General features: G+C 37.0%; 1 protein-coding gene across 26 annotated transcripts in view; it reads left to right on the forward strand.

Moving 5' to 3' along the window:
* The window catches only part of LMO7 (LIM domain 7), a 183,312-nt gene that overhangs the window by 127,321 nt on the left and 28,622 nt on the right, over positions 1–27,369 (forward strand). For 10 of the 26 annotated variants that reach the window (XM_043534123.1, XM_043534145.1, XM_043534097.1 and 7 more), the window contains 10 exons: positions 1,640–1,670; positions 2,095–2,208; positions 2,540–2,738; positions 4,907–5,159; positions 12,985–13,102; positions 15,805–15,947; positions 17,417–17,867; positions 18,663–18,980; positions 23,664–23,778; positions 26,829–26,990. In XM_043534123.1, the coding sequence (XP_043390058.1) occupies positions 1,640–1,670; positions 2,095–2,208; positions 2,540–2,738; positions 4,907–5,159; positions 12,985–13,102; positions 15,805–15,947; positions 17,417–17,867; positions 18,663–18,980; positions 23,664–23,778; positions 26,829–26,990 (1,904 nt within the window). Of the gene's footprint in view, positions 1–1,639; positions 1,671–2,094; positions 2,209–2,539; positions 2,739–4,906; positions 5,160–6,200; positions 6,492–6,797; positions 6,933–7,334; positions 8,055–9,569; positions 9,600–12,984; positions 13,103–15,804; positions 15,948–17,416; positions 17,868–18,662; positions 18,981–23,663; positions 23,779–26,828; positions 26,991–27,369 lie in introns of those variants that run through there. The other 16 variants (XM_037895300.2, XM_043534061.1, XM_043534067.1 and 13 more) reach the window with 3 other exon arrangements.

A 27,369-nucleotide genomic window follows, 5' to 3' on the forward strand; every position in this document is an offset into this window, starting at 1 on the left:
CCTTGTCAAATATAAGTGGAAAACATGCATTGTAAGGCCCCACTTTGAGAGAAGCAGCAAAGGTGACCCCAAGAGTATAAAACATACTAAAAATATACTGCATCTCCATCTGAAATTGCAAACAAAATTGAGATATCTTAGACAAAGCCTCTGTGGTCACGGTATATATTGGTACCAGTAATACAGGAAGGTGTGAGCGGTCCTGGATGCTAAATTTAGATTACTCTCAAAAAGGCTTAAATTGGTGTTTCCAAGGTAGCTTTTTGTTTGAATTGGCTTGGTTCTGCTTGTAGGGCCATCAAGACGGGACCTTGGGGAATGGATTGTGAATGGGTAGATGTTTTAATTTTATTAGGCATGTGGAATGTTTTAGAGAAAGGAGCATTTTTGTACAGAAGTGAAAAGTTGCACCTGAACCAAGGTGGAACCAAACTGGTTGGTACAAAATCAGTAAGATTTGGGGAGACCATATAAACAAGTCCTGACAAAAAGCAGACGTGGCAAGGAACACTTAGATCAAAATATCTGTTAAGGTTGTCAGTGATACAAAGTTATGTATATATGCTGTAAAGGACAGGAGAGATATTACAGGTGAACTAGATGAGGATAGAAGTCTCCCTGGAGCCAAGAAGAAAAGGGGGAAAATCCCAGTCTCTGGCCAACAGTTACATTAGGTAGGACAAAATGTTTTCATAAGGAGATATAAGCCCTCGTAGTCCCTGACTGAAGGGATTTTGGAAGAAATTTCCCCTATAAACAGATGACTTCATAGTTGTCCACTATAGGATTTCTTCCGCACTTGAAGTATCTGTTACTGAAACTGTATGATCTTCTATGGAGTCTTGGAGAGCATCCCCAGAGGAAGAGAAGTTTCTCCTAATTTTCCTCCTAAAAATTTTATTGGAGGAGCAGAACCCTTGAAAATACACCTGGATTTACACACCAAATCTCTACAAGCGAGCAGTTTTTAAAAACAGGGTCACTAGTATTACTGCTTGTACTCTTCAAGTGCATTCTCTGAAATATGGACTTCTCCATATGTTTCCAGTTTCCGTTGCTCAAGTTTCTGAAAAATTCTTTCTTAGCAGAAACTTGCTACGCATCATTGCGGCTCAGAGGCAAATATTTTGGAAAATGTACTCCAAAAATACCTCAAGGTTACAATCTGTTACAATCTGCAGATGGAACCAGAGAGACCTGTAGATCTTTCAGATTAACAGGGAGTTTATCCCCAGGAGCATTAGGCTGTTTGCCACTTTAGCTAAACATTTCAGTTCTCCAGCAAAAGTTTTATAATACAAAACCATTCAGATTTTTGCTTTGGTGTGGTTTTCCCCTAAAGTCAAAAATACCGATTTATAATGAAGGACATGTTCTTTTACAGAGAGTGGTCTAAAACCTCAGACCACTCTTTGTTTCTGTCTTCAGCTTTGTTCTTATATGTAGTGGCTGAAGTAGTAAATAATTATGCCTGTAATGTTTTGGTTTTTTAAAGAATCAAATCTATCCATATTTCATGGCAACTTCTAACTGGGCTTAAAAAACAATAGCTCTGACTTTTAATGACTACATTATTTCAGATTAAAATTGTATTGCGTGTTCTAGTCAGAAATACTGAAATTTTTTTTCTCCTTTGCAGGCAAGAAGAGACCAATAGAAGACTGAAAAATGTAAGACATGTTTACCTTAATGCTTTCTGAAATGATTTCACACTTACTCCAGTTTACTCTTTTAAAAACTTCTCCAGTCATGCTGTTGTCATTCTTAGCTTAGTCTTCAGCTGTTCATGTGTCTGATGTAGATTAGTTCTACCTTACTGTGTCTCTCTTCCTGGTTTACTTTACTAAAAAAATTAATTAGAAACAGTAATAATTAAATATTCTCTCACTGACACACATCTGTATGGAGCACAATGGTAACTGTTCAGCTGATTTTGATTGAGACAGCCTGGCAAATATGTATAAAAAAGGGATTTTACACTTCATTATGGAAAACCTGAAAACAACCACAGCAGTTTGTGTTCAAACATTTTTGCACTGGCATGCTGTTTAATAGTTAACTAATGAACTTCTCAATTTGTCTTTTTGGTTTTAGGTTTTGATTACATTATACTGGCTGGGGAGGAAAGCAAAAAACAACCCTGGTTACAATGGTCCAAACCTTAACCTTAAAGCATTTGAGAAATTACTAGGACAAGCTCTGACCAGGGTAAGAAATCCAGATGGAATATTAATTGCTATGTACTTTTGTAAGGCTGAGTATTAAATGTATGCTGCATAGTTTGCCATATGCTGTGCATTAGAGATGTCAACTCCAAACATCTCTTTGGGGTTTAATTACATTTTTCTTGTAGAAAATGGCAGATATTTCTCCTCACATTTTTTTTTTCTAATGTGCTTAAGAAACTTCAAGCATATTTGGGTTCTTCCACTACCAGTTTAATAGTGTGTATAACATGCACTATGTAAAATACTACCTGCTTCTTAAATTGCTGAAAAAAATAACTGCTCAAAACAAAAAAAATAACTTATTCCTTTAGGCCCTCGAAGAATCCAGCAGTCTGAAAAGCAGTGGCAGGGATAGCGGGTACGGTGATATTTGGTACATTGACCGTGGAGAAGCATTTTCACCTTCCACTAGCCATAAAAGAGACGATTCTTTCGATAGCCTGGACTCCTTTGGTTCAAGATCCTCCACAAGCTTTTCATCAGATATAACCTTGAAGGGTGGCAGTGAAGGTATTTTTTGCTTATTAGGGTTCTCTGTTAATTTATGGATTCTCGGAGACAGATTGGGGGAAGAAAGTGTATGGACCTAATATTGCAGCTGCTCAACACGTTAAATTCCCACTGATTTCAAAGGCAGCTCCAAGTCAGATGCTGCTGCAGTAGTACTGGGTGCCATATCAGGACGTTTTTGCACGAAGAGTTATTGACTAGCTGGCTGAAAACAAATAATCTAGTCACACAAATGTGTCTCCAGTTGGACTGTTTGGGACTTTTGCCCCACTGTCCTCTCTTGCTCATTTTTAATTTGTGGGGAGGGTTTGGCTGCTGACCACTTGCCTATCACCAGGTTTTTCTCCTATCCCACACTGCTTTGATTGGAAGTGGGATTGATTTTACTGTTGAACTGCATGACTAATAGTGCTTGCAAAAAATTTTGATTTGAAACTTGTTGATCAATAATAAGCCTTCATGGAAAACTTTCATTTTTTCCAAAAACTTTCAACATCATAATCAAAACTGAAAAATAAAAAGTCTTCTATTTATTTTAATTAATACACACCTAACATTTTTCAACCAGCACTAATGATGGTTTTCAGATTTTAGAATCTCCACGGGTGTGTCTAGTTTCAAAGGAGATGCTACATGAGATTGCTTTCTGTGAAGAACTGGAATGCCTATAACTTATTTAAAAAATCCCAAACAACTAAAGGTGTAAAATGTGGATTATTCTACATATTAAGTTAAGGCTATTCTTCTGTGTATTCACTGTTCCAATGTCTAGAGCACTGGACACTACCACTGATTTGTTGTTTAACTCTTGGCAAGTCACTTTACTTTTCTGGGCTTGTTGCCCCATTTAGAAAATGGGGATAGAAATGCTTTGTAAAGCACATTGAGAACAGCAGATGAAAAGTCTAATTATGCATTTTACAAATGATGTAATACATGCGTAATATAATACTTACCTAAGGGCATTCTAGCTCATTTACAGCTAGAGATGTAATTTTCCAGCTCAGATAGACGTATATGCGCTAGCTTTGATTCAGCTAGCACACCAAAAATAGCAGTGTAGTTGAGCCACTACCCTTGCCACAGTAGCTACACTGCTGTTTTAAACAGCTTGACCAAAGGTAGCACATGTACATCTTCCCCAGAAGGAAATTACATCTCCAGCTCCAGTGTAGATGTACCTTAAATGTGGGACTTAAATCACTAGCAGCCAGGAAGATGGGAAATGAAGCCGAGCTTTACACTTACCACATCCTGTTCTCCTTTGCTTGTATATTTCAACACTTTAGGTAATATTATTTAAAGATCTTTAGACAGACCTCTTAATTACAAGTCTTTTCTACCTTGTTCTTTTTGTAGGCATGTCATACCTCTAATTTTTTTTTCCACATTCCCTCATAAACCAGCATCGAAGTGAAATACTTCAAAAGGTTTTCATCCCAGATTTTGAAAATAGATGTAATTTTATTTTGGCTTTTTAGTTTTGATGAAGAAAATTGCCAAGAGCCAAAATTGTTAAATCAAATTCCTTCCGTTATTTTTGAATATAGCATATCTCCTGTAGTTGAATGCTTTTAAATTTCAATAGTAAAGTAAAATTGACTTTATAGTTGTCCAAGTTTTCGGATCTGCTTAAACTGTATAATTTACAAAACCAAATGTGTAAATTCTATGAGCTACTTGGTCAAGGTTTCATAGATTTTTTTTTTTTTTTTTTCTTCCTGGCCTCAGCCAACCTCTTTGGAGTTGTGTGTTAATCTAATGACATTTCATAAATCAAAAGTATTATTAAATTTCTCACTAGTACATGAAATGTGCTAACACACAGTCTTTTTGACTGATTTGAATGGCAAATGCACAACCTTAAAATTAAGTTTAGTTCTGGAGATGAGCATGTGGCTTTCAGCCTCAAATAGGGACAGTAAAACATTCATTTACATTCTAACACTAGTATGTAAACCAATTTCAACCTAATGCATCCTATCAAAGCTTCATGGCATGCTTCTAAAAATACCTCTGCTGTTATCTTGTTAGTAGCTTTGCATGTTTTCAGGTGAAACTTCTGAAAGTACATAGCTCAATCAACTTTATTTTTGTTTGTTTTATTTTAGGTTTTAGTCAGATTTAAATCTAGAGGATAAACTATGTGCTTTTGGCTTTTTTTTAAGGTTGCGAAAGTGACACGGACTCTGAACTGCCTTACAAAATGCATGATTCTGGCAAAGATGACATGTCATATCGCAGGACTGCTGTGATTGAACCAAAACCTACTACAGAGTTCAATCGTTTCTTACCCTGCAAAACCAAACAGGCATCATATATGCCAGCACCACTCAGAAAAAAAAGGACAGAGAAGAATGAGGACAACAGAAGAAGCTGGGCAAGTCCTGTCTTCACTGAGCCAGATGGAACATTTTCAAGGTACTAGGGTATTATCTAAATAGAGCAAACTTTTGATTTATGGCAAAAGGAACAGACTTATTCATTAAAGCAAGAGAAGCTGCCTCTACTGTAATTAAAAGTAAAGTATATGAGATTTACAAAATAAAAAACATTATTTCTGTGCATAGCTCATTGATGAATAACATTGTGACATGGATAAAACTTTAACAGTGGAAGTTTATATGATCTTAAAATGCAGAATTAAAGCGACCAGAACATATGTTTAACTTTTTTGGTTAAAGCTTATCCAAATTTTGTTGTTACTAATCACTGCTGTCCAGTTTTCCAATTTGTAAATGTACACACTTGAGATTATTGGGCATTTTTGGGGCTTCATCATGACCTAGGTGATTTCACTGTCTTCACTTTGTTCCTGTTTTGGTCAATCTCAGTGGACGAGGAAAGAATCCTTTAGCTTCCTGTCAGAATAGCAGAGCAGAATGTGGGTTTACAAATCCAGCTTCCCTGCAGATGATCTATGAGTATGACAGTGGCTCTGATTCAGAAGATGAAAGAAGACTGCCTGATGTGATTATGGATGATTTAGCAAAACGTAGATTCTTAATAAAAAAGAGCCCTGTGAGTTCTGCTGCACCTGGACATCTTTACATCTTGCACAAAGACTCTCCTAAATCTTGTTTGCAACAAAATTATCCAGCTGGTCCATTAGCTGCTGTGCTTGAACCGATGAGGTCAGAGATACTAATCCTAGACCCAAAGTATTGTACTACCAAAATTGCAATCCATAAATAACTGCATCAAAAAGCAACATTTCTAATCAGCATTTGTTTAAAGCTGCTGATAAATTACTACATTCTTTGTAGTCAAATTCCTTTCTTTTTATCAGATGAAATAAGATGCTGTTATAACCACTTAACTTTGTTTTAGTGCTGCAGTAATGGAATTAAAAACTAATTTGCTTCATTCACAATTTTGAACTTTTGAGCCAAAAAGCATGTCTCTTGCATATGTTATGAAGTTGCTTCTAAAGTATCTTAACTGATTGGCTATTTTGAACAGTAACCAGAGGAGGCAGAGGCATTTGGACCCTAAAGAGGAAAGCAAGCCAAAAGTTAACATTTCTTCAGAATTCTCCGGCTATTCTGATGATGAGGAAGAAAAGGCAGTAGGCATCCCAAACATTGAAAAAGATGATCTCTATGTTCGCAAACTAAACTCTGCAGTTTCAAACCCAATGGTTTCTTTTGATAAGTTTCTACCTAAATTTTGGACTCCAGAAGAATTGCATTGGAAAAAAATCAAAAAAGGATCCTCTTCCAAACCCTGGTATAAGGAGCTTCAGGGATTCAGGTTTGTGTGTGCATGCTCCTCTTAACATCTCATGTATGCACAGTGGTTGAGTGCACTGTAGCTTTAAATGCATCAAGAAACCTTTTTTTTGGTCTGTTTTTTATCAACTCCACTGGCTGTTTCTTTAAAGTTTAACAGCTGGCTTTTTTTGTGTCTTATTTGTTGTTCAAACAGAGGTTTTTGCAGGGAAATAAACTGATGTATTATCTACAATAGACAAATGCACCTCTATCTTTTTGTGCTTTGGTCCATAATTACTCTAAATATTAACTTCCGCTCTTTTCCATTCCTCATGCTACTCTACAGTAGAAGGAAGTCTGATTCTGAGGATGAAGATTCAGTCTATAAACAAAGCAATGCCAAACTGACTGCTGATTATGTGGGGGAATCATTGTCCCACATTGCAGAAGGGGGAATCACATACGCCTCTGATCAATCCAGGTTGATATAATTGCATGAACTGTGTACACTTGCTGCATCAAGGGAAACTACTCGTAATGTAACAGTTGAGTGAATTAAAAGTGCAACCCGTGAAGTTGCTGTTATCTCTGTACATAGTCACAAGTTGCTAGTTTACTGAAAGGCATAACAAACTGTAAAAGATTGTTGGCTTCGTGTATTGAGCATGTGATCTTGCTGTTTCTACCAAGGTTAATATGCTGTACTGTCATTTTAGAGGGGTGGATATGTGCTGCATTATAGCAAATACTGAATTGTATGTGTGCTTCTCAGAATATTCCAGTTCTAAAACAAATGCTCCTCTGAATACTTTTTGTCTGCAGTCTGAGTCTTCTGGCAATTAATGATATTCTTCCTTCCTCTTTTTTGTTTTATATGCTTCAGTCAGTTTTCATTACTTCAGACCCTCCAAAAATACTCTGATGACTACTTGTCTTCTGAAATGAAGACCAAAATTGATCCTACTTCTGGCCCTAGGGTCATAACATGCAGAAAGAATATTTTTTTTACACCAGGATGCAACCAGAGGGAAACTCTGAATGGAGACCCATATCCAGACTTGGAAAATGACGATTTGTTTGTTCGGAAGACTGGGACTTTCCACATAAATCCAATTGCTCTCCAAGCTTTTGAATACTTTAGAAAATCCTCTGAGCAAGAACCTCTTTTAGAGGGTGAAATAATTCTGCAACCCAGAGAGGACCAACCTGTTATTCCAGACTTAGAAAAAGATGACATGATTGTTCGTAAAGTACAAACACATAAAAAAGAAGTGCCTTTATCAGGTGCTCCAGACAAATACCATCCTGCACTCTTTCCTGATCCTTGGAGTCTTCCACCAGAAATCCAATCCAAATTTCTTTGTTTACTTGAGAAGACTACCCCAACAGAAGATGAAAAAAATGGTGGTAGAGTCTTATCACCCTCTTTGCAGCAGAAGAAGGATGATATGCTGACTCGCAAGATTGAGTCCTGGAAAATAGGAAGTGTTCTGCAGCCAGTCAGTTTTACTCCAGGTCCATGCAGCGAAGAAGACTGGAAAAAATGGGAGGCTATCAGAGAGGCCAGCAAAGTTAGACACAAGAAACGCCAGATGGTTGAGAGGTCAGGTTGTGTCCCTGTGTGGAGAGTGCTTGTGTCTGAGTATTCGAAATGTTCCCATTAAGAAAAGCATCATCTTGTACTGAATGGAACCGTGCATGCAGTGTGAAACTGCAATGTATTTATTTTGTGTAGTGGTGGAAAAGCTTATGACAGGGCAATACCGTATTTTCAACATGGTTTAGATTATTCGATTCCTTCCAGTAATGTATATTGTATAATTTGAGACTGAAGGAAATATGCGTCTTTCTATGATTGAGCAGGAATATGAGCACTTAAGAGACCATGGAAGGCAATGTCATTTCTCTACACTAGTGTACAAACATTCCTAAATGATCTGTATATATTATTGAAGGGTCTTAGGAAATAGAAGCTCTGTTAATACTGCTTATGAGCTAGGATTTAAAAAAATTTCCCAAGGCTCACTCGCCCACAGCTCAAAGGGTACTATACTAGATGAACAATGCCTATGCCATGATCCTAAAAAGCACACTCCCAAAAGGGGGTATGTGTGTATTGTATATATTTAACTTCCTCTAGCCCATCTTTGTTTCTCTAGTCAAGTCTTCCCTTTTTTCAAATCAAATGTGTCACCATTTAATGCTCAACTCCTTGCCTGGCTCACTCAGAGCCTTGCTATCCTATCTGCCCTCTGTTTTAACTCCTGCCCAGCCCTCTTTCAAACTCTGTGCTCACTCAGAGAGAGTGGGTTTTTCAAGTCCTCCTTATCGCTGAAAATACGGAATTGCAAGTTGCAATTTTTCTCATTCAGCATCATTTCATAACTGATACAATTTTATGTTCCAGCTAATATTGTGTGTATGTCGTTAATTTTGAAGCTTAACACAACTAGACAAAGCTTACATTTGGTTAAAAGTATTTCTAAAACACCTGAATATAATTGACTTCTAAGGCTATTTCACTCAATAAAAATTATATTTATGCTCAATGTCTTCACTAAGTATTTTAAAATTTAAAAAAAATTAATTCAGTGCATCACATTGGATGCATCTGGTTCTGCATCTTAATGTGTTAAGCTGAATGCATTTTTGGCATTCTGTTTATTCATTCCATTTATTACATGCATTAAAATTAGGAATGGGAAAATTACTTTGAACATATATAACCTTTCTGAACTAAACTTTGTCTTAGGACTCAGTTCAAAATAGTCGTCATTTTTTGTCTGCACTTCCTGGTGTTAGATAGCATTGGAAGAGGCAATGAGTAATAACTATTAGAATGTTCATGCATTATTTCCAAAACAGAAAATACTAGGAATTGTGATAGGGACCCTTTTGTATTGTGAGATTTTTAAGCTTGACTTCCAGAATACACAGTTTCTGGTAAGTTTGTCTTGCATCTGAACTTTGAGGTACTGATCCAAGCCTGTAACTCTTGATCTTTTGTTGTTCTCCCATCACTTTAGTCAAAGTGCTTCTGCATCAAACTTCTAAATGTTCTCTTACATATAGAGTAAGACCCTGAAATGAATTTATTTTTGGTTTTCTGATTTCTCAGACTGTTTCAAAAGCTTTCTGATGAGGATGGGTAAGTTTATGATAAAAATATGAACATTTCACCATACTATTTGTTTTGTGCATCTTATTAAACTTTTCCAGTAATTTTTATGCATGCATAATAGCTAAAAACTCTTGCTCAGAGCACCTTGTGCATGCTGCTTTGTAGTTCTGGACGTGAGTAACTTCCATAAGTTATAGGAAACACAATAGCTATACTTCTGATAGACGCTCATTGTAGCATAAAGTATTGCACATATAGTAAATAAATTGCAATGGCTGCTGTTGTCAGGCTTTTAAAAATCAGCTGTGAAATTTCACTCTTGCTGAAACTTACGTGTGTTTTTCCCCCTATATTCAAATTGGATTTTTAGAGTTTTAACAAATCTAGAGTAAAGCTAGTAAATATTTCTTCTTTTTTAATGGAGGGCATTGGGAAGAATACTGAAGTTGATGTGAATTTAAATACCTACGTTTATCCTGGTAAGAAAGTATAGGAAGACATCTCAACTGGCCAAGGTCCAAATGTGTGGAATAAATCACCTAGAATGAGAGAGAATCAAGAAAAGAAAATCAAGAGCAGCTTAAATTAATGTGAAATTAATTTAGCACAGCATTTCCTATTATTTTGGATATCATTCTGCATCTGAGGTCAAGAATCTTTGTCAAAGATTGCACCAAAAATGCAACTCAAAACGAGGGCATCTTAAAATAAAAATAGATAGGCAAGTGAGGGTAGCTTTTTCTTTCAGGGTTATTTAATGGTATAGTTTCCACTAGAGAGGTTGGGCTTTCTGGATACTGTATAATTTATTGATTCTATTTGTCCAGTGCTAGGTGACTGAATACTAAGTGTAAACTTACTTCATGTTCTATGGCAGCAATACACATTAAAGCACCATTTTGTCATTTGAGTCTTGCTTTTTACTTGGCTTACAATATGTGTGTGTTTGGGAAGAGGAGTGCTTTACTGATTTTTGCCTGAATGTACTTCGTAGATTTGAATATGCATGAATGTTTGTTTTTTGCATGCTTTACTAATTTTTTCTAGTTTTCCCTTTTGAAATCTGTTCACTTTTTGACCATGATCTGTAAAAATGAAGAAAAATCTGGAAAAAAACCAAAAAGTTGTGTGACATGCTTTTATTTATAATTGGTTAATTATTGCCAAAATCAGTAAGGAGTGAAAACTGGTCTGAGAGGGAGCACTGCTACATATTCAGAGGAGGGAGAATACGAGGGTATATCCATTAGATAGGTTTTTGATGTTAAGATGGTTACATAAAAATAACACACTTTTTATAAGTAGGTTTTAATCAAATATATAAATTTCAATTATTTACATTTTCTGTCTTGTTCAAGGAGAATATAGAAAAGCAGAGAGGAAAAAGCAGTTCATAATAATTAGTGTACACTCCCTCAACCAGTCTTGAACAATTTTGGTGCTTTGATACCGGTTTATTGTAATACAAAAACCATTTCTGTGCCTGACGTAAAAGTGAATTATAAAAACAAGGACAGGACAGAAAACTAAGCAAACAAATAGTGCCTGAGGTAGTAACCATGGTATTGTTGCTAGAATTGGCATGCTTCCCATTTAAAAAAAATAAAATAAACGGGCAATAACTGAGTGCTGTACCTTTTTATGTTCTAAAGAGCAGAGTCCAAAGTCTTAGGTTGCCACTGAAATTAAGTTTACCCTCTTCCTAGTCCCTAGTTGCATGCATCACAAAACCACCACATAATTTTGTACAGCTCATGTCTGCTTCAGATAGGCCCAAGTTTGGAGGAGCAGATCAGGACTGAATTATTTTGGCAAAAAATAGGTGAAATGTGTACAATACCTTTTCATGTTATAATGGGCTTACGTGAGTACTGTTAATTCCTCCCTTTCAGGAACATTTAATATGTTCTATTGGCCTGGTGTTCTAGTGGCCACTCACTGTCATTCAGGTCATCATATGATTGGTTCCTTCTTCAGTCACTTTGCTCCTTGAGCTGGTTGGGTGGGAGCACACCTCAGGCAATCAACTGAAGTACTGTGATGGGAAGGGAGGGTCCCACGTCACTCCAAAGGTACATCCATGGCCAATCCAGAAGAGGCTTTAAAAAATTTCAGAAATGGCAGGGAGAAAATTATAATACACTCTCTCCATGAGATGGCCAAACCCTGAAGTCAGGCTACAAGGAAACTTGATGGATTTGGGGCTTTAGCAGAGGACTTCTGAACCCAGGTAGTACTAAAGAGGTTAGAGGGTACAAAGACCTCACAGACCTATAGGGCTTTGTTCTGAATGGGAGAACTAATTTAAAAAAAAAAAGACTGTCCCTTTTAAATACGTAATACAGAACTGTGCTGTTGCATAGCATTTTAAAAAGATTAAGAAAAGACACTGTCCATGCCCCAAAGAGATTACAATTTAGGCAAATATAGAGCATGGGGTAGACAATGAATGGAGGGAGTAAGAAAAGAAAGGGCTAGGACTAACACAAATTAATGTGAGTCCTATTCTATAGCAAGTGAATCGTAAGTTCTGGAATCATTAAATGAGGGAATAAAGTTAGGGCAGGAGCAGATGAATTCGTAGTGCAGGAGTGGAAGTCAGACATGGAAAGCAGGGTGCAAGAAACCAGTGTTGAAGAATTAGGGAAGAGGGGAGAGAGGGAGACAGTGAACGTACTGGGGGAGAAGGGTTGCATGGTGAGAGCAGAGTGAGAATAAGGTTACTTTAGCTGTTGGATGTTAGATTCAAGAGAACAGTCAGGGAGACTGAGGTGGAATTTGATAGTAGTCCAGGCAAAGGAGAACCATAGCACAAACCAGCTTTTTCGGTAGTGACAATGGAGTGGTCTTTTAGAAATCAGTTTTGCTGGAGAGGTGGTAACATTTTGTGAGCACCTGGAGATGGATGGAAGGGAAGAGAAGAACAGAGAATTGAAAATGACACCAAGCTTGTAAGCCTGAGGAACAGGCAGACTAATGAAATTATAAATGCAGAAGGAGAAAGTAGGGAGGAGAGTGGGATTAGGTGAGAAGAAATATTTAGTTCAAAGAGGCAGAGGAGATCCATCATGAGATTTTGAACACATGGGGAGAGTTAAAAAAAAATCTGAACAGGGGGAGAGAGTTCAAGAGCAGAGAAGTGCAGTTTGAATGATCAGCGCAAAGCTGGTAGGAGACCATAGGAGCAGAGTCTCCCTTTTCCTAGTCACGTTTGACCAATGATGCTGTCACTGATGTTTGTGTTGGCACCACTACATACAGGATACTGAAAAATAGCTAGTATATGTTTTTCCTGCTCTGTTTAAAAATGCATGATAGGACAGCTTAAGTTATATTAATATAAATCCCTTCCTCCCTCTTGGAAGTCTTACTGGAAAGACTACATTAAGCAAAACAATGTTTTTGGTCCTAGGAGCAAGTCTTTGAATGATGTGAGTGCAGATGAGGCCCAAGTGCTGCGTCAGGTTCGTTATGAAGAGCTACAGAAAATAAAATCCAAGCTACAGGAACAAGATCAAAAGTGGCAAGATGTGAGTGTTCCTTTCTGCTCCCCCTAAATGCCCCACTAAGGGCCCAGTTCTGTAATCCAGTGTCACTTTTCACTCAAGCCAAAGGGCATTGGGTGTCAGCACATCACAGGATTGGGTCATAAATGACCAGTTTAAACATTTGTAGATTATCTGGGTGTGTGGAATGTAAATCCTTAATGCTTAAATCCTTAATCCTTAATGCTTCTGTGTTATCTTTCAGAGTAGCAGCCGTGTTAGTCTGTATTCGCAAAAAGAAAAGGAGTACTTGTGGCACCTTAGCGACTAACAAATTTATTTGAGCATAAGCTTTCGTGAGCTACAGCTCACTTCATTGGATGCATTCGATGAAGTGAGCTCTAGCTCACGAAAGCTTATGCTCAAATAAATTTGTTAGTCTCTATGGTGCCACAAGTACTCCTTTTCTTTCTGTGTTATCTGTTTGTTTGATCAACTCTGCAGAGGAATATTTATCTGTATGATAGCTTTTAAAGAGTACAAAAATAAAAACCAGCTTCAGGCCCAATTTATGTGCAGGACAATGAAAGATAAGGCACTATAATTAGCACAGTGTCATTTTACCAGTTATTTGCATCTTTTTTTTTTTTTTGGTTAATGTAATGGCAAGCGTAAATTTCTTAAAATACTAATAGACAATGTATTGCAGTACAGTAATCTTATAAACTAGTTTCACAGGAAGGGGTACAAAAACAGGCTGCAGATCAGATTAGCAGAACAAAACCAAACGTGTGTGTGTGTTGGCGGGGCACGCCATACTAGTGATACTGTGAAATCTAATGAGAGGCAGAATGTGTATTTTTAGGTGCAGTAATTTAGCACATAGTCACATGCAGTGACATTGTAAAGCTATTTGGATGGTTTTATGTTTGAATGTTTAGTCATTCGGAAAAATATCCCCTGTGTTTTCTCTTCCAATTTTTTTAGTTTTTCTCCCTTTAAAAAAAAGTCCTTGTTTAAATTTACCATGAAAACTAATATCCCAGCTTTGAGATAAGCATTTTTAACCGTCTATCCATCCATCAGGGCATATCAAAACCTTAATTTTTTCCTTCAAATGTTGAAATGTAATGATTATAGAAGTGAGGGGTTAGTGTTAATAAGCACTGGGCACTGAGCAACATTGCTTAGTTAATGCATCTTGGTTCTAAACATTTAGCACTTCTGCTTAAACTAGTTCTGGTATTCTATGGGGCAGACACAGCTGACTGCTAAACTGCATTGTGATTTTAGAACATGAACAAACATAAATTAGGTTGATACTTCACAGTTTCTGTTTAGGATTTAAGGCGGGTATATACTCAAGTCCATACATGAATCCATTCAGATGTTGCTTTACTTTTCTGTATTTTACACTCACTCTCTCTCTCACTCACTTAAAGTTAATATCCAGTTAAGCATTGCTGTTACATTTTAGATAAATATTGAAGAGAACATAACATAAGAATGGCCCTACTGGGTCAGACCAAAGGTCCATCTAGCCCAGTATCCTGTCTGCTGACAGTGGCCAGTGCCAGGTTCCCCAGAGGGAATGAACAGAACAGGTAATCATCAAGTGATCCATCCCCTGTTGCTCATTCCCAGCTTCTAGCAAACAGAGGCTAGGGACACCATTCCTGCCTGTCCTGGCTAATAGCCATTGATGGACCTATCCTCCATGAATTTATATAGTTCCTTTTTGAACCTTGTTACGTTCTTGGCCTTCGCAACATTCTCTGGCAAGGAGTTCCACAAGTTGACTGTGTGTTGTGTGAAGAAATACTTCCTTTTATTTGTTTTAAACCTGCTGCCTATTAATTTCATTTGGTGACTCCTAGTTCTTGTGTTATGAGAAGTAGTAAACGACACTTCCTTATCTACTTTCTCTACACCAGTTATGATTTTATAGACCTCAATCATATCTCCCCTTAGCCGTCTCTTTTCCAAGCTGAAAAGTCCCAGTCTTATTAATCTCTCCTCATCCGGAAGCCATTCCATAGCCCTAATAATTTTTGTTGCCCTTTTCTGAATCTTTTCCAATTCCAATATATCTTTTTTGAGATAGAGCGACCACATTTGCTCACAGTATTCAAGATGTGGGCGTACCATGGATTTATATAGAGGCAATATGATATTTTCTGTCTTATCGGCTATCCCTTTCTTAATTATTCCCAGCATTCTGTTTGCTTTTTTGACTGCCACTGCACATTGGGTGGATGTTTTCAGAGAGCTATCCACAATGACTCCAAGATCTTTCCTGAGTGGTAACAGCTAATTTAGACCCCATCATTTCATATGTATAGTTGGGATTACGTTTTCCAATGTGCATTACTTTGCATTTGTCAACATTAAATTTCATCTGCCAGAGGTGACTGGAAAGAAGTTAAAAGGAAAACTGCACTTTTTCTTTATGGTGTAAAATTGCAATTGTTACCCTTACTTAACGATAGGCAGCAGGCCACCTTACCTGAAAAATATAAACAGTCAGTCTCAGAAACGTTTAGGTCAGAATCATTTGGGTCAGATTTTTCAGGAAGACACATGAGACTCTAGACTTGGTGCAGACAAGCAGGCTTTATAAAGCAAAATTAGGACACACTGGTATCCAGTTGGAATGAGCAGTCTAAGCAATGTAATGGGGTAGTCTCAGTAGTTGTTCGAGATCTCTAGAAAATCAGATCTCCATATATTAATGTGATTTGTTTTAGGATCTAGCAAAATGGAAAAATCGTCGAAAGAGTTTCACTTCAGATTTGCAAAAGAAAAAGGAGGAGAGAGAAGAAATCGAAAGGAGAGCCTCTGAGACCTCTGAAAGAAATAACGAGTCACTGAAAGAAATGCAGCAGGACAGGTAATGCACCTAATGGAGATGTTGTATGCACTACTTACGTTTGAGCATATGTGCTAATTAATCTTAGAGCAGCTTTAACTAGCATTTTAATTGTGCTCATATATGAAATAGAACTATCTCGGTACACCTTTTTTTGAAGAATATATTTTGATAAAGCTACTCTTTACTGACCTTTGGGTCCATTTATATAATGCAGAAATCTAAACAACTGAAAGGCAGATACTAGTAAACTCTTTAAAGTGGAAGTTAAAGCAAGTTAGTAAAGTAAAAAGTAACTTGCAGAGTGAAACAAAGTAGGAATAAATGTTGCTTTGAAATCAAACTTCATTCACTTTAAGAGTATATTTTTAAACAGGTCTAAAAACAATTGTCTAGAATGAATAATCTTGTTTCTGATTTACTATGACTGTGTATTTTTCTTTGCATTAATATTGCAACTGAAATTCTTTTTTAGCCATTTGAGTAAACATAGCCAGGGCTTTTGTTTATATTGCAAAACAGCAGGATTAAGATTTCACTTGAATTTTCCCCTATGCTGTTGCTATATGAATCCTTCTGGTGTTTACAGAATGAGCAGACTGTAAATATTTTTAAGACTTCTCTCTAAATAAGCAGAAATTAAATGGAGTAACAACACCATTTGCCCTATAGGTGGTGGATTTATAAATGCACTGCCATCCATGTTTAAATCAATGGGATATGTGTTTAGGTATATATACATGCTGCATACACTTACAAACTAAATTTAAAGGATACTTTTAAAACATAAATATAATATTTTGAGTTTCAGTAACTTTTAATTTCCATTGTTTTTATTTCTAGGATAGAAATGACATCTTGTTCAGTAACATAGCACAGATATTCATATTTAATATCAATATTACCAAAACTTCTGAAAACTGTTTTCTAAATAATATTTTTGTGTCATTTCACAGAATAAGGAAATGTGTGTGGCAAGGAACCAAGTTTCCACTTAAGTGCTAGCAAATGTCTAAAATGTGTTCTCTATAAATTGGTATACCATTCTAGTTCAGTAGCTAGATTAATAGCACTATAGAGTTTGGCTTACACTTTTCAAAGTCCTCCACCTTACCAAATCTAACTCGGCATCCAACCCTTGCCGAACATCAAAAAATAAATAAAGTAAGATGTAAAAAAAAAACCCTAAAAATGAAAACCTAGTCTTTCAAGCATTTTTACGTGAACTAGTTGTATTGCTTTCTCAGGCAAAAGGTCATTCTTGGCATAACAGTTTACAACTTGAAAATATCATTAGTCATTTTAAAATGTGGAAAAAAGAAAGAATTTGAATTTTTGATTAGAGGTAGATTCATTTTCATTTAAACAGGAAGACTTTCATAGTTTTTTCAGTCTTTGCTTTGAGCATTTCATAGCTGAAAGACTTCTTAAAGTCCATGTATTCTCCAGGTCACTCCTTTGGTATGTTAATGAATTCTCTGTCTCCTTAGGGAGAACAGAGATCAAGGATCCTACAGCGACATGCAGCAAAAGAGTGAACGCACTCGAATGTATTCATCAGATGATGTATTTAGTGAAGAAAAACATCCTTCCAGACCATCAGTAGCAAAAGATCATCTTGTCGAAAAAGATGCCCCTTACAGCTTTAAGAAGAATGAAAAATCATATGCTGCACAAACTAACAAAGAGAATTCTCAAAAGCTAGAGATCTATGCAACAGTTGAAACTCAAATTCCATCTAAAAGCCTATTAGAAGAACAGAGCTCAGTCCCTTTGTCTACTCACCATTCAGTGAATGCACAAATGGGGTCAGCTCGGGTTTCAGCTTCTCTCCCCAGAAGTAACCAGAAAACAGATACCTCTAGGTTAACATCTGTGGTTACACCAAGACCTTTTGGTGTCCACTCAAGAGGAATTTCATCACTTCCCAGATCATTTACGGTAAAACTTCTTCAATTTATTCATGTTTGTGAATGTTACTATCTTGAATAATTAACCCAATACCGTTTTAACTTTTTCATGCATTTAGTTTTAAATTTCCTGCCCCTGTTTAACAAAGGATGTATTAATAATGGAGCAGATAATTCTGTTAGTGCTTAAACAATTGCTGATGTTTATGTACTTAAAATGACCATCTGTTTCCTATGAATAGGCATCTGATAAATATATTGATACAATATTTTTTGTAAAAGTTCGTGTTTTCCTGCCAGAAAATTTATTGACATATCAGTACATTTTTCTGAAACTTACTTAGCATAATTATACTTTTAGCTGCTGTAAATTGTCCTTCCATCAAGTCAATGGAATGAGAACAATTTTACACCAGCTGAGCATCTGCCCCTTGTTAATGAAACCTAATATGGGCAATCAGCATATCTGCATAAATTGCATTGTCTTTTCCATAATTCCCTAGCTGCCCTAATTTTGAAACTGATGTGCTAAAAGCTATTTTAATGCATTTCTTTTAAATCCAGACCTGAATTAGTTATCCTGCTCACATGCATCTGACAAGGGGAAATAACCCATCTTGCTCTTTTAGTAATAGTGGATAATAGGGTAGTGCGTGTGGCAATTGGAAATTGCATTGAAAGAATTGATGGAGAAAAAGATAAAAAAAACTTCTGGGCTGAGCTCTCTGGACTGTTTAGCTTAATTTGTTGAGAACCAAACTTGAGGCTTTTATGCTTTAAAACAAAGCAGCATGTTCCTGTATAAACAACAGCATTTTCATTCCAGGTGGACGATGTCCAGAAATATAATGGAGAAGTAGATGGAGCCAAGAGATCTCAAACTTTGCTCACCAGCTATTCATTTTCAACACTGGAAGCAGGACCACTTCTCTCTGCAGATGCAATGACAAGTGGTGGTGAGGAAGAAAAGGAAAGCATTAAAAGAAAAGAGTCTCCTACCCTGAGAGCCTCTGCTACATCCCAATACCAGGATGCAGTGTCCCCTGATCTTAAATCAGAGTATTATACTCATCCTGACCCTGTTACAGTTGCAGCTTCTGCAGAAATAAGAAGCCTGCCGGAGTCAGAGGTTTCAGTGTCACAGGTGAGTTTGAAAAGTATATAATTACCCATAGTAACCTAGTAGTACTAGGTCTGTGTGAACAAAGATTATTAAAACCGTAGGCTAACATGCTTCACCAATGAGAGGTATTCAGATAAACAGCTAACCCATTTCGCTTAAGAAGCACTTCTCTTTCCCATGGATGATGAAAAAAGGAATACTTGGCCTGTGTAATTTGTTCTTTTAATTACTACAATCTTTCTAAACCTCTTTTTTCTGTTTTGAGTTTGACTCTGTTTCTTGTGAAAAATGAGCCAAATTTTCAGCTTAGCGTCAAGCAGGTTTCTATTTTTGTACTCTGTTATTTGCAGTAGCAATTAAGGTCACTAGGACATTGAAGAATCTGGTTTGTGGGTTTAATTAGGTTAGTTGCACTAGCGTTTATTTGCACCCTCAGACGTTAAGTGGCAAAATGAATGGCAGCTTCTGAATATCTGACCTTTAAATGTGCTAAGCATCACTCCAGGTTTCACTTTTTACTGCAATAGCTTGAGGCATGGTTTTTTTGTCTCTCCCACCACCACCCTCCTCCACACACACACAATAATTTTTATTTGGTTTACTCTAATGACTGTATTCACGAATTACTTTTAAAAATAAATCACTTCCTCAATAGTTGCCTGTTTAATGAAAAGTTTCCAACTTTGGTTCAGAAGTTAGGTCTTGTGCTCTACTTTAAGAGCTCTGGGGCATGTAAGGTGCCATAATCCTTCCGCTACTGACTGCTGTTTCCTGCCCTCAGTCCGTTCTTTCAAATGTAACCTGAATACTAATAGTGTCAGCTGTCAGTAGCTTCTTGCAACAGTTGACAACCTCACTAACTCCCAAGATCATGCTGGGAGTTGCATTCTCTACATTGTTTATGCTGCTGTAGATAGCAATTATGTCAGCTGTTGCAGGGAAAATACAGGACCCTGAATTCCAAATGGTTCAATCACTTCCTGCTCTATTTTTGTTTTAAAATAGATTTGCAAATATTACTTTGAACAGTTTTTTTTAAAAAAACAACAACTTTGAAATGAAGTATTTTTCAGCTTACACCACAAGCTCCTAGCATTGCTGCCAGGCCTGTCATCCTGCTTTATTTAATCAAAGGTTCTGACAGCATGAGTGTTGCATGTAGGGGGAGGAGACGGTTTCAGTGCGTTGCAGTAAAAAGAATTATATTAGGTTAGATATGGGTCCTTTTTTGTGGCTCATGTGAGCTGAATAGAAACAAAATTTTCTGGATCAGATTTCATTTTATTCTCTGTATTAAAACTCAGACCAAGCCTAGCTGGGGCTTGGTTATCAGGTACGTGATGGTTAACTCTCCTGCCTCGCAAATGAGGAATTTTTTTTTTTAATACCACATGCTTCAAACAAGCTATAGTTAAGGTGGGAACTCCTTTCCCACATATTGAGATGTCCACTTGTGTGCTGGAAAGGCATTGCACAGCCAAGTGAGAGACTGGTATCTCTGTGAACCACTGAACCATTCATGCAGAGTTTGTAGAGCGCTGTAGGCATTGGGGTGGACCTGACCAAATGGTGCAGTTCAGTGCATGGAGCCGGATTGCCCTTCTGTTGGCAGCTGGGCTTGAGGAGACAGAACACATCTTCAGATTGAGGAGACGAAAATAATAGACATGAGACCTTCTTGCAGGGTGGATTGATATAAATCTGAGCAATTTAAATCACTGATTTAAATAATCAAGTTTAACTGATTCTGCAATTGTATTTTTCAGTTATTTTCCTGAAGAAAGGTTGAGTCTCATTAGTTTATTTGCATATCAGTATGTGTTGATATGCAAATGAATCTAGTCTATACACTAAATTAGATACTACTTTTGCTAATTAGGAGAATACACTATCTATACACATTTATTTAAGCAATTATATAGCTTAACATACATTTATTCAGGTTCTTAATTGTTACTTTTTGTTATGATAGAAAATGGTGAATGGTACATTTCTTATTTACTAGACTGATTTGCAAGGAAATTGGAATTCAATAAAAATAGCTTTATTTAACTAATAAAAGATCATGAAAATGCTATCTTAAATATGCTGAATATGTAAACTTTTTTCCTTATCAAAACATATTTTGCATTAAAACGAATTGATTTATTGAGCAAAGTAAGTAGTATCTATAGTTTAGTAAATTGAAGTGATTGTTTCTGATCACCATGTCCTTCAAAACTTTAGAACTAGTAGAACTCACTCTCTTGTACCTAGTTTTAATCCATGGATTAGAAGAGGAAAACAAGTTTTCCTATGTTTCCATTTGTTATTGAACTGAACTAGTTGAATAAGTTGAAATGAAGAAAATTATCTCTCTGCACCTGCAGAAGAGACTACTGCTGTCAAATGCTAGTTTAGTACTTCAACAAACTCTCTGGTTTCAGTGCTTAGCTAGTGACTTCTCCTAGTTCAGCAGTTTGATTTGCATTAAAACTTAAAATGATTTTTTCATAAATTATACTAAGTTTAGGTTTTAGCATATGTTGTCATAATTTCACATTTAAATTTAAGTAGGTTTATTTCGAAAAAGAAAAATGTATTTAATTTAAATAAAAACATCATTAATTTTTATCCACCCTACATTTATGGAACATTTAAGAGCCAAAAGCATTCTTAATATATGATACTGTATTGAACTTACTCAATATACTACATTAACTTTAGTATAATGCTCTCTTTATATTTAATTAGATCAGTTGTATAGCAAGAAAAGTAAAAGCCTATTTAAATAATTTAAGGACATTTACTGGTTTATAAGCTAATAGCTGTATCTTGGACTAATAATTAACTCAGAAATATCTGTCCTGGACTTATATACTGTGAGTGTCTGTGACTTTATTGGCCAAGATGATTATCTGGTAAACAGGTAGAAATGTCATATTGATGTATTGTAGTATGTTCCTCTTCTGCAGCCTGGGCTCTGACTACTGTAAACCCCTCTGCACAACTGGCTATCGCTGTCAGACTTGCCCAACCATGTGGTTGCCTCTGCTTGGAACACCCTTTTCATCGTGTCATCCCACCCAGTCTTATTACTCGCTATATTTTCCCTGCTCTTCCTTGCTCATTATAATTTAGCTCTTCCCCCATCACTAATTAGAATAATTCCTCTCACTGAATTGTTTTGATATTAATGTATGTGGGGTTAGACAGTGACATGATGAGGGCAGAGGCCAGAAATTAGGATGACAAAATTTGTAAGTATATGGATGGAGATTTGAGGACAGTTGCTGCTCAGAACAGTGTAGAATGTCCAGGAATTATGCAGATCTTTGTATTCCTCTTTGAGTGCTTGCTCATGTCCATTCTACTTAGGGGTGTGTGCTCGCCACATGCACTGGTGCTGGAAGTTTTTCCCTCAGCCGTATCCGTGATATATAGGGCGCTGCCAGTTCTCCCCACCCTCAGTTCCTTCTTTGCACCAGTGACGGTGCTGGAACTGTTGCTGCTTGCTGCTCATTCGTACGAACTGATTATCTCCTGTATTATACTGTATGTAATACAGTAATAGTGGCCTACTCTGCCACAGTAAAGGGTTTAGTATTAACATACTCATTTTGTGGAAATGTCCATTTTAACAACATTTTCAACCAAAAAGTCTAAATGAAGTGTTATGATTTTCTCATTTCGATAATGTTGAAACATATTTCACTTTGACTTTTATAATGTCAATTAATTTTGTTTCAGTGTTTATATTATATCATATTACATTATATTATAGTGTTTCAATATTATCAAAATGAAATAATATTTTTCATAATTCTGAGTTGAATTTTTCAGAATTCTTGTTCATGGTAAATTTCAAAATGTTAGAATTTCCCAGGGAATGGAAATTTTTGTTTGAGCTGCTCTAGTAATTTGCTTACAATTTAAGACCTCTGTGCTTATACAGAACCCATTCATTAGAACTCCACACAGAGGCAGTTGTCCACATTAATAGATTCTGTTACAGGATTGGGGCCTAAAGGAGCATGGCTTACCCCTGCCTTAGTATGCATAATGTACAGATTAAATGAGTCATTTTATCCAGCTTTTTCAAATTCCAGTTAGGTTATGAGCTTCAGTCTTATGAGGCAGTTAATTCCTCAGGTTAACTATATTATGTATGACGACCCATTTAGGGTTTCCATTTCTTCAAATCTTTCATAATTAATTTAATAAATCGGTCTCCTGAGATACAATTTGTGTAAACTAGCAGTCCATTTCACTTTCCATGGTGTCACACTGTCATCTAATTCCTATAAACTCTTATTAAAGCATTTTGCACTAAGCAGCATGCTATGACGAATTTAATAATATCTACACACAGTTAAATGTATGTACACTAAATGTCTTCTGTGTAACCTTTAAAACATAAATTCATAGATTCATAGATATTTAGGTCAGAAGGGACCATTATGATCATCTAGTCTGACCTCCTGCACAACGCAGGCCACAGAATTTCACCCACCACTCCCACAAAAAAACCTCACACCTATATCTAAGTAAAATTATCTAAGTAAAAACCTAGTTAGCATGTTCTACAAAGAAAACCGCTTTATAGTCAGTTAATAGATAATTAAAGCATATATTGTGAGTAGCCTCACTTATTTAGTGGATAAACTTTCCTTCATGTAGATGCCTGTGACACCCGATAGTACAGTGTCATGTTTTATTTTTCAGGACAAGTACAGTGAAATGAGAATCAGTATAAACCAGAGATCTGGTAACAGTCACAACTTCGGGTTCACCACAAATTGGAAACCTTCTGGGGTTTTTGTACAGACAATTGAAGAAGGTAAACTAATATTTAACCCTTTTATGAACTTTTCTCTTACTGTTAATGGATTGAGACTGCTAGACACAGGCATTTCATTTTAATGATGAATAAAAATCTTCTTCCAAAGAATTTAGATGGAAAGAAAGTGAAAAGAAAACAGCATTTGACTGTTAAAGGCTAAATACACTACGATTCCTTTGTATCTTCATCCACTACAATTGGTTTAATTTAGAAATATTTGAAAGTGTATTCTGAAGTAAAGAAGTCTTAAATCCATAGCAATGGTGTAAATTCTGGTTTATTTACCGAACATTATTCTAAGGCTTCAAAATGTCTGCTAAATACAATTACTTAGGGATGTCACAGGGGCATGCATATAAAATATAGACTGCTCCTCTCTTGGAGTATATTTTAAAAGGTTTCACTTCCTACAACCTATAAACAGGTGCATAGAAAAGGTATTTGTGAGCAGATTTTTTTTTTTAATTTCAGGTTTCCTTTCCTCCACTATGTTAAAGATTGTAAAATATTACATTCCATGAGTAATTGTAGCTTCTAAATTATCTGCATGAAATATTTTTTTATTGAAGTAGCAAAAAGGAATTAGCCTGAGTTTCATTTGGTATTGGAATAAATACTCATAAATTATAGTACCATTTTCTTCAGATATTTACTAATATCCAGGATTAATCATTTTTTTCCTGTGGAAATTAATCTTTCTTTAATCAATATCTCTTAAGTTTCTTGTAGTTTGTTTTAAAGAACAAATTAAAATGATTTGTATTACATTGTTGTTTATTTTAAAAATTTCTCCTATCAATAATTCATCCAACTCCCTCTTCCCCCAAAACTATAAACTGTCAAGTCTCATGGAGTACACGGATATTTTTTCAGTAACATTCACCCCATATTCGATAACGTCCTTGGTTACAACAACAACATTACCTTTCAATGAGACAGGCTTAAAATGAGAGCAGAGAAGACGCCATTGGAAGCTTCACATTGGATTGGCACTTAATTGCATTTCTTTTCACAGAGAGAAAAATAATTGTAACAATCACTTTACACGTTGACTTTAAAATGAAAGCTAAGGCCAGGTTTTAAATCACTGTTAATCATGGCTTGCTCCTTCCAGATAAAACAGGCTAAAACAATTGATAACTGCTTTATCCAAAAGGCAATTTAGATTTGTTTTCACTGCCGCTAAGTCTCAGTTATTTTGTGCAAAGGGCTGTCTTTATATGCTCTTTAGTGTAAATCAGAAATATTTTAATTTTACTATATGAAGCTAGCTGAGCATTAGTTTGCTACCATAATGCTCAAATAGAACTAAAGAAATACTTGTATCAAAAATAAGAGTAGAAAAATGGCAATATTTACACTTCTTAGAAAGGAAAATACCTTTTATCTGCAGGAAAAATATGAAAAAATACCTTAACTGAGTGCTTCAATCTTTATCTAAAAGCCTGTGCACTGGAATGAAAAAATGCTTAGTACAGACATGTGGTCATCTGATATATGTCTACGGATGTGATCTGGAGACCCCAGCAAGTGCCATTGCTTCAAATTTGGTTGGTTGGTCTGGTCCTGGATATGTTACCTTCTGGTGGTGGTATGGGAGGATTTGTGTGACCTTGAATTCTTCAACTTTTTTCCTGGAGGCTTGTTTGAAATTCTAGCTTTTTCCCACATGCAATTCCATGCCCTCTTTTGCTACTCCAGTTGAGCAGCAGTACACCACTCACTTTGAAGACAGATTTTAGCTCAGTCAAGTCTTTTGATGTCTAGTTCCCTGCCTGGAAAAACAAGGTTGGAGATAAAATCCAGGATCTTTGAAACTGACAGCTGTCCCCCATTGTCTTTCATAGAATCAAAGAATATCAGCGTTGGAAGGGACCTCAGGAGGTCCTCTAGTCCAACCCCTGCTCAAAGCAGGACCAATCCCCAACTAAACCATCCCAGCCAGGGCTTCGTCAAGCCTGACCTTAAAAATCTCTAAGGAAGGAGATTCCACCACCTCTCTAGGTTACCCATTCCAGTGCTTCACCACCCTCCTAGTGAAAAAGTTTTTCCTAATATCCAACCTAAACCTCCCCCACTGTAACTCGAGACCATTACTCCTTGTTCTGTCATCTGCCACCACTGAGAACAGCCAAGCTCCATCATTTGATAGCTGTTTTCAACAGGTAGTTGAAAGCAGCTATCAAATCCCCCCCGCATTCTTCTCTTCTGCAGACTAAATAATCCCAGTTCCCTCAGCTGCTTCTCATAAGTCATGTGCTCCAGACCCCTAATCATTTTTGTTGCCCTCCGCTGGACTCTTTCCAATTTTTCCACATCCTTCTTGTAGTGTGGGGCCCAAAACTACCATACTCCAGAGGAGGCCTCCCGAATGCCGAACAAGAGGGGAATGATCACTTCCCTTGATCTGCTGGCAATGTTCCTGCTTATACAGCCCAAAATGCTGTTAGCCTTCTTGGCAACAAGGGCACACTGTTGACTCATATCCAGCTTCTCGTCCACTATAACCCGTAGGTCCTTTTCTGCAGAACTGCTGCCTAGCCACTCGGTCCCTGGTCTGTAGAAGTGCATGGGATTCTTCTGTCCTAACTGCAGGACTCTGCACTTGTCCTTGTTGAACCTCATCAGATTTCTTTTGGCCCAATCCTGTAATTTGTCTAGGTCCCTCTGTATCCTATCCCTACCCTCCAGTGTATCTACCACTCCTCCCAGTTTAGTGTCCTCTGCAAACTTGCTGAGGGTGCAGTCCACGCCATCCTCCAGATCATTAATGAAGATATTGAACAAAACCGGCCCCAGGACCGACCCTTGGAGCACTCTGCTCGATACCAGCTGCCAACTAGACGTGGAGTGGTTCGCTGTTCCCAGCCAATGGGAGCTGCGGGGAGCGGTGTGGGCCCAGCCACCGCTTCCCGCAGCTCCCATTTGCCGAGAACAATAAGCATTTTTTTCAGGAAACAAACTCTATAGCCACTTTCCACATCCTGACTGTAGTAGAAGTGTTTAAGTATACCCAGACATGAGGAATTTTTTGTCTGATCTGTTAGGTAGCACTGCAGACCTTGGCCAGCTGCAAGTAGATGATGAAATCATTGCTGTTAATGGCACAAGAGTTTCACAAATGGACCATAATCAGTGGGAGGAAGCCATGGCCAATGCACTAGAAACTGGAAACTTGGTCATGGATGTCAGACGATATGGAAAAAATGGTGAGTTGTTTCACTGGGCCAACTACAGCATGTTGTATAAGGTGAATAAGCTTTGTGTTTAGTGAAGTTGCTCTGATGGATTGGGACCTATAGTCCTTGCTTCAGTAACACCTTTTCTGAACCTATGTGCTTTGTTAGTATGTCTATTTTATTATAACACAACTTGGGGTTTCTTTTTTATATAGTTCGTATCACAAATAACTTCACTAGCAAGTCTGCTAACCTTAAACTGGTGACTACTCTGTTCTGCGTTGGTCTAATTTTTGAGGGAATGCATAGTTGCATGTACGTCCTAGATTATTTTGTTAGATCCATAAGGGCACCACAGAAAGGAATTGAAAATGCCCCCTTCTTGCCACCTCAGTTTAGGGGTAGAAGG

Source organism: Chelonia mydas, chromosome 1, assembly GCF_015237465.2.
Source record: "Chelonia mydas isolate rCheMyd1 chromosome 1, rCheMyd1.pri.v2, whole genome shotgun sequence".
NCBI classification, from domain to species: domain Eukaryota; kingdom Metazoa; phylum Chordata; order Testudines; family Cheloniidae; genus Chelonia; species Chelonia mydas.